The 7,599-nt window shown below is 39.3% G+C and overlaps 1 protein-coding gene across 1 annotated transcript in view; it reads left to right on the top strand.

Annotated features, from left to right (window-relative positions):
* The window catches only part of LOC109952499 (glycogen phosphorylase, muscle form-like), a 12,547-nt gene extending 6,399 nt beyond the window's left edge, over positions 1–6,148 (top strand). Inside the window, exons 11-20 of the mRNA XM_020587609.1 lie at positions 214–377; positions 562–676; positions 766–867; positions 2,743–2,890; positions 2,967–3,025; positions 3,124–3,265; positions 3,396–3,603; positions 4,558–4,692; positions 4,987–5,053; positions 5,587–6,148. Coding sequence (XP_020443265.1) covers positions 214–377; positions 562–676; positions 766–867; positions 2,743–2,890; positions 2,967–3,025; positions 3,124–3,265; positions 3,396–3,603; positions 4,558–4,692; positions 4,987–5,053; positions 5,587–5,736 — 1,290 coding nt within the window. The 3' untranslated portion in view covers positions 5,737–6,148. The remainder of the gene's footprint in view (positions 1–213; positions 378–561; positions 677–765; positions 868–2,742; positions 2,891–2,966; positions 3,026–3,123; positions 3,266–3,395; positions 3,604–4,557; positions 4,693–4,986; positions 5,054–5,586) is intronic.
* The last annotated feature ends 1,451 nt before the right edge of the window (positions 6,149–7,599 follow it).

Raw genomic sequence — 7,599 nt, 5'->3', positions numbered from 1 at the left:
TTTGTCATGAAGTGGTGGGAAGGTTTACTGGGTTTGATTTATCTACTTACTATACTAAGGAAAATGGTCCTGTTCTTGCTAATTTGATATTGTTTTAAAATAGCTGTGCTGACCTACTAATTTTCATGATGATATAAATATAGGACTCAGTAAGAAACATTACAGAAGAGCCTATGAGTTAATTTTTGTTTCGTGTTGTTTGTAATTTTGCAGAAAGTTGCTGCCATGTTTCCTGGTGATAATGACCGTCTGTGCCGTATGTCTCTCATTGAGGAAGGTGGACAGAAGAGGATCAACATGGCCCATTTGTGCATTGTGGGTTCCCATGCTGTCAACGGCGTGGCCCAGATACACTCAGACATCCTCAAAGCTACTGTGTATGTCTCTAAACTAGCTCATTTGCCTATGATACTTGATGGTGGTAAATCAGTACTAACACAAAGAACGCAGTATGTGTAGTATATGTAAAACAGGTTTCATCTTTAGCATCTATGCATGCATGGGCTTCTCTATCATCTCTGTGTGCTGATATACAGCATGCAATACTTCACTCTGCTGCAGTTTCAAGGACTTCTATGAAATGGAGCCACATAAATTCCAAAATAAAACCAACGGCATCACTCCTCGCCGCTGGCTGGTCATGTGCAACTCCGGGCTGGCTGAAGTCATCGCCGAGGTTAGAGGCGTTTTTAAACACACAAATAATGTAACACTTACTCTGGAGTTAGGCCTTACTGACACCTTGTCTTCATTTTTGTTAATCAGAGAATTGGTGAGGAATTCATTCGGGATCTTGAGCAGCTGAAGGCTCTACGCCACTATGTCAATGATGAGGCTTTCATTCGGGATGTGGCCAAAGTGAAGCAGGTAAAGTAAATAAAGTATTACTTCCTCTCAACTATACAGTTAATATGGCAGTTTGAAATGAAGGCTATTATGCTTAACCCTGTAAAGCCTGGCACATCAAAAAAAAAATAGCCAGAACATTCTAGTTTTTTGGAACTGAGATGTTTATTAAACTTTTTTTTTAAATTCCAAAAAAATTCAAGATTCAAGATTTTTATTTGCCATTTATGCATAGACAGACAGTCCAGGCATATAGGAATAAATGTGCCATATTATTTTGTTTATTTTCATTTTTTTTTGTATCACATTTGATACATGGGGCATTTTTGGCAATTTTCTTTGCTCAGAAACCTCACATAGCAAATATGATACAAATGGTTTTATAGGGTTAAAGGACAAGGCCGGTCATTTTCTGTATTAACAGTGTGTCAAACACTCCCCATACAGAGATTAAAACCAACAATGATTTGTTTCTGCTCACTGTTAGTGTCTCAGTCTGTCAGTCCTGTATTAGCTTATTTGTCTATGCCATAGACTTCCACTGATGTTCAAAAACAATTACAAACACATCAGGGGAAACACATTGCTGCACTGGGTGATGTTTCCTCATTAAAAAACACCAGACCCTGATACTTTTTTTTTAAATGTTGCCCCAAAGGCTCCAAATGGCCCTAACTTTTTACAGCACTTGAAGTAAGCAAGAGTCAAGGGCCCATGCACGAGATCTTTGGGTATTCTTAACCAAATATTACGGTCTTGTGTTTTGTAATAAGAAAATATGTGACTTAGTGCAGCATTGTGTTTCCCTGATGTGTTTTCAATTGTTTATGAACATCATGGAGGTCTATGGCACAGACGAACAAGCTCAACCAGGACTCACACACATTAAAAGTGAGTAGAGACAAGTCATTGTTTGTTTTAGTCTCTGTATGGGGAGTGTTGACAATACTGTTAATATAGAAAATCAGCAGCCTCATCCTTTACTAAGATAAGTAGATACCTGTGAATATATCACAGTACAGTAAAAGTAAGTAAGTAATTACAGTGTAAGAAGGAGCATTACCGTAGGTCGTTCCTCCCCACAGCAATCAGACTGTAAAATACATCACTGTAGGGATAAGTTAGGTGAAAGTATGAGGGACTATGTAATAGTCAACTGAGGTGCAATACTCAAATTCTGGGGTAAAATGCATGGTTAATATGCACATATGTAAATTCTGTTCTTGATTATTCAAATACTTGATTCTGTCTATTTTTGAGTACTTGGAATTTATTTATCAGGATGTGTGTGAGGTGCTTGTTCTCATGGTGTTATGGTGTCTGTTCTCTGTTGCTGCTTGAGGTACTGAACTTTGTTTATCAAGATATGTGTGTAGTGTTTGTTTCTCATGGTGTTATGTTGTTTGTTCTCCATTGCTGCTGAAACATTGAAATTTAACACTGAAATTCTGAAATTCACTGAAATCCCCATTGAGGGATCAAAAAAGTACCTACCTACCTACCTTATTATGCTGGAAATGTAAATCCAACTGCTGCTCAATAACAAAATGCCCTGGAAAGAAACAGTACATAGTCTACACACACAATCTGTGCTAAATTGTTTAGTGAGATAATGTTTACAACACAAAAACCCTTTAACAAAATGTCAACCTACAGAGCTGTTTGTTCCTCCTTCATCAGTGTCAGTGTAGCCAGCATACCGTATAAGAATATCTAGGAGAGTATCATCTCTGACACACTGTATATTGTTGTATCTGTTCTGTTTATTTATGCTATTATAGTATTGTTTTGCTAAAATTCTGACTATTCTTGCCTGTTTAGCAGAGACATAATCACACAAGCTCAAACAGGATTTACTGCATTCTATGTAAGGAAGTCCATGTTTTGATCACGTAGGAAAATAAGCTGAAGTTTGCGGCGCACTTAGAGGAGCACTACAACGTTAAGATTAACCCCAGCTCCATGTTTGACATTCAAGTCAAGAGAATCCATGAATACAAGAGACAGCTGCTCAACTGCCTGCACATCATCACCTATTATAACCGTAAGTGCACATTTAAATGACTTCAGGGGATTTTCACAAACACCTCAGTCCTTTAACCTCTCGAAATCTCTGTTAGGCATCAAGAGGGAGCCTAACAAGCACTGGACTCCAAGAACGGTCATGATCGGAGGAAAGGTTTGTAGTTTAACATCTGGCCTATAAAAACAAACTCACCCTCACAACTCAAGTTAAATTCAGCAAACATTATTTCTCTGACTGTCCGTCTCTTCCAGGCTGCTCCTGGGTACCACACCGCCAAAATGATCATTCGTCTGATAACAGCAATCGGTGAGGTGGTCAACAATGATCCCGTGGTCGGAGACCGCCTCAAAGTCATCTTTCTGGAGAACTACAGAGTCACACTGGCAGAGAAAGGTAATTAGCAAAAGGCTGCCCTATTCCATTTGTTTCTGTTCACTTCTTTCACTGTAGACTCAAGATGTTTGATTCTAAAACCCAAAATGCTTAATAGAGTCATCAACCTTCTACTGTTGTCATCTTCCAGCCATCCCTGCAGCTGACCTGTCACAGCAAATCTCCACAGCTGGCACTGAGGCCTCTGGCACCGGCAACATGAAGTTCATGTTGAATGGCGCTCTAACAATTGGTACCATGGATGGAGCCAACGTCGAGATGGCCGAGGAGGCCGGAGAGGAGAACCTTTTCATCTTTGGCATGAGGGTGGAGGATGTTGATGCACTCGACAAGAAAGGGTACAAAATTAATTCTAAAAATGTTTTTATTTTTCTACCTCAAACTGTTTTTCTGTAGTGAATATAATCCATAATGGTTTAGTGTCAAAATGACCAGCTGAGAGGGAGGACCAAAGTGTAGGGACAGACGGGTAGACAGGCTGGCAGATGCAGTGCAGCAGTTTACACAGTAAATAACAATACATCAAGGCTTACTCAGTGTCCAGGTAAGCGACACCATTCACAGAAAAACAGGAGGTAAAACCAGAGTCCAAGTGGTCAGAAACCAAACAAGAGCTCCAAACACATGACACAGTTCAAGGGAACAGGGAAAGGCAGAGCAAAGGTTCAGAACAGGTCAAACACAGGGAGAGGAAAAAACAAAACAGGCATGGTGGCTTGAAAGCAATGGCTACACATTATAAAGGAAGTGATAACAAGTGCACAGGTGAGCAGAGTCAGGTGATTCAGTGATTGAGAGCAAAGAGTCTGAGGACATCTGGAGTTTGGATGGGGGAATGACAGTTTTAAGAAAAATCTAGAAAGAGAGAATAGAGGCAGGAAAAAAGTTCATCCTTGTCTTTTTATTTCTGCCACTACCAATACGAACACAGTGTGTTTACCTGCCATTAGAACCAATTTATGAAATACCTTCAAGACAGTCCAGCTGTCAAGAGTGTTCGCTATCACGGCAGTGAGCTCCATGCACTCTGCCAGTGCAGCAGCTTTGCAGTCTCTCACAGGTTTCAGTAATGATCTCTTCCTCACACTCTGCCTTACCCCTGCTCCCAGCCAGGGAAGTGTTTTGTCCACACAAGCTGAGGTTTTCTGCACTAAAAGATCTTGCCTTGGGGAATGTGCTGGTACCTCTGTGCAGACATACTACTCCTTCATGAATTGGGTGGTTACTACAGCAACAAGCTTGTATTTCTGTTCTTCTGGGTGTGTTTATTATTCATTTTTGGTCCCACTTAGATACCATGCAGAAGAATACTACAACCGCCTGCCAGAGCTGAAACAGGCTATTGACCAGATTGCTGCAGGCTTCTTTAGCCCAAAGCAGCCCGACCTGTTTAAAGAAATTGTCAACATGCTGATGCACCATGACAGGTAAAAGCGCATCTAACAACACATCTACAACAACAGCCTGAGGCACACACATGCATACACACATACAAATAAGAATGTGTATAACTTGCATGCTGGTCCAAAAAAGAAGAGACTAAAAACAAAACAAAGACAACTAACTCAGTTCTTTATATACACAACAACAATCAGTATTATATGCATAAAAAATGCACACACATACCTGTACAGTATACCACATATATTAACACTGTGCTATATATACAGTGTGTTGTATATATTTTGTTTCATTAATCATTTGTATTATTTTCTGCACAGATTTAAGGTGTTTGCTGACTACGAAGACTATATCAAATGCCAGGAGAAAGTCAATGCTCTTTACAAGGTATGTTCATTAACAAAAATGGTTCATGGAGGTATTTTATACATTTACACTGTAGTAACACAACAGCAACAGAAAACTCAGAGAAATTAGACAGACACTCAGACAGTGCCATGAAAACCATTTGGAATTACACTGAGGTCATTATTATTTGGAAAATTATTCAAAACAAATGACAGACACAATTGATTAAAATTAAATGCCACAAAGAGCTAAATAAATGTCCCATGCAGACTGGCATAACAATGTGTACTTACAGTCCCTTATAGACATACACAACTCACACCATTTGGTTGCATGTAAGCGCACTTTTGCCTCCTGCTGCACTTACTAGCTCCACTCGTCTTCACTCCGATTGCTCAGCAGTGCAGCTGCACACTTTCACCACAAGAGGGCTCGGACTTAGTCAGCATACAGTTTTTGAGGTGTACTGTACTGTGAACAAACCAACCAACAAACAAACATGGCCTGGTGGAGGTAAGAATCTTATTATTTACTGATCTGATTCATCTGTCACCTATCATTTTGATCTTCAGAACCCCAGGGAATGGACCAAGAAGGTGATCTACAATATTGCTGGATGTGGCAAATTCTCCAGTGATCGCACCATTGCCCAGTATGCTCGTGAGATCTGGGGCGTGGAGCCTACACTCGAGAAACTCCCTCCCCCTGATGACACGCATTAATCTGTCTATATGCCCCAAATGTCCCTGCTTGTATCACACCACCAACACCTTCAAAACCTACATGGTAGATACTGTGTGTCTGGTAAAAGCCCCCCACAAACTTGTGTCCACATACATTAGCATTAAGTGCTCCCTGCATTACTACATTGTGTCTCACACAAACTCTTAGATTCACTAAGTTTACAGGTTTTGTTTTTTTATGTGTGTGTTCTTAATATTCTTATTACAGACTGGTGTAATAAAACGCTGTAGTTATCGTCAGGGATGCAGAAATTGCTATTTACAGTAGCTGTGGTGAATAAAAGAGCTTTGTGGTGGGCTTTGCAAATTTAATGGTGATATTTTTTTTACCAAAAAAAAAAAAACAGTTGTATTTCCACTTTGATCCATTCTGAATAAAATTTGTCTTAAATACCACAACAGCCAGCGTGACTGTTTTCTGCTGTTATCAGTCAATTTCAGGGGAAGTCAGGTATTTCCAGATCATTTATTAATGTCTAGAATATAGAATAAATATGCACATACTGAATTTTGTAACATGGGAGTAACATTATTTTTAAACATCATACACAAGCAAAGACCAGTCAAGTTATAACCAAAAAACCCTGACTATCTATAGTGATAATCAGAGCAGCACATTTTATTTTGTGGTAATGATTGATCTTACTGATGTTTTGCAAACAGATCCAAAAAGGACCTAGGACTTTTCTCTAAATTATATTTACCTGTAGCCTGTGAATGTGAGGACAGTGAACTTCAGGACTGACTCTGCAGATTATCAGATCCCCAGTTTGAGAAACAGTGCATCATCTGTAAAACAAGAAGTGTGTCTTATTAAAAAAGTCTCATCATATACAGCAACAAACATCACCTTAAACACATCAGGTACTAATAGTTAAATAATGTCACCTAAATCATTGGTCTTATTCTACACATCAATTCCTAATGGAAGACAACATAAACGACATTTAAAGGTGAATAGATATATTTTACTACTTAGTGCTGAGACTGCGAGCTCACATCTCTGTCCAACCTTATTTCATGCCATTGTACCCATTTCAAAGCCTCCATGGACATGTGACAATCATATGATTGAGCACACTGAGTCTTGCACATGCTATATTGTGGTGTAAATTATCATTGCTATCCACTCCTCCAGTGCGAGTAAGAAAGAATCAATGGACTTACACCATTGATGTCTTTTATTATAAAGAAAGGATAAGCAAGTACAAGTAAGAATAAGTACACACTATCTCAGCTGAGAGGCCAGACGTCTGAACCCTCACATAGAGTTATCAGAGTCTGAACAAAGACAAACACTTTCACCCAGCATTTATATCCTTCTGTCCTGTAATAAATTATGTTGCAATATGTCTGCTTCTCTAATCTCTGCTGGTCTCAGCCCACTACGCTGTCTGGAATACAATTCCTAACAAACATCCGTCATAAGACCTTCACACTACAACACAGAACTAAACCATCTTTCACAAACAATAAAGGAGTGTGATTGTATTATCATAAGGTTGTATTATTATACGGTAGTCAACAGTTGGGTATGAAATAACAGAAGGGAAATTAATATGTCAGAAGGTTAATTAGATGCTTGTATATGATGCACTTCAATCTTCCACAAGGCTTTAAAGTGGAGTCTGTAATTAGAGGAAACAGCGAAGTCAGAGTTAAAGTCTCACGTGTGGGTTGGAGCTGTGAAAATGGATGGGAGGGGTTGTGAGAGCGTGTACTGTATACTACAGACATAAAAAAGTGAGAAACCCATCACTGCTCTCAGCGTCTAGAAGATTCACTATTGGTGTTGAGCTTGCACAATAGTATGCAAGTACTGTAGGTGATTAATTCTAACCT

Source organism: Monopterus albus, unplaced genomic scaffold (genome assembly GCF_001952655.1).
Source record: "Monopterus albus unplaced genomic scaffold, M_albus_1.0 scaffold464.1, whole genome shotgun sequence".
NCBI classification, from domain to species: domain Eukaryota; kingdom Metazoa; phylum Chordata; class Actinopteri; order Synbranchiformes; family Synbranchidae; genus Monopterus; species Monopterus albus.
The sequence above is the reverse complement of the archived record's forward strand: the minus strand, read 5'-3'. Positions and strand labels throughout refer to the sequence as shown.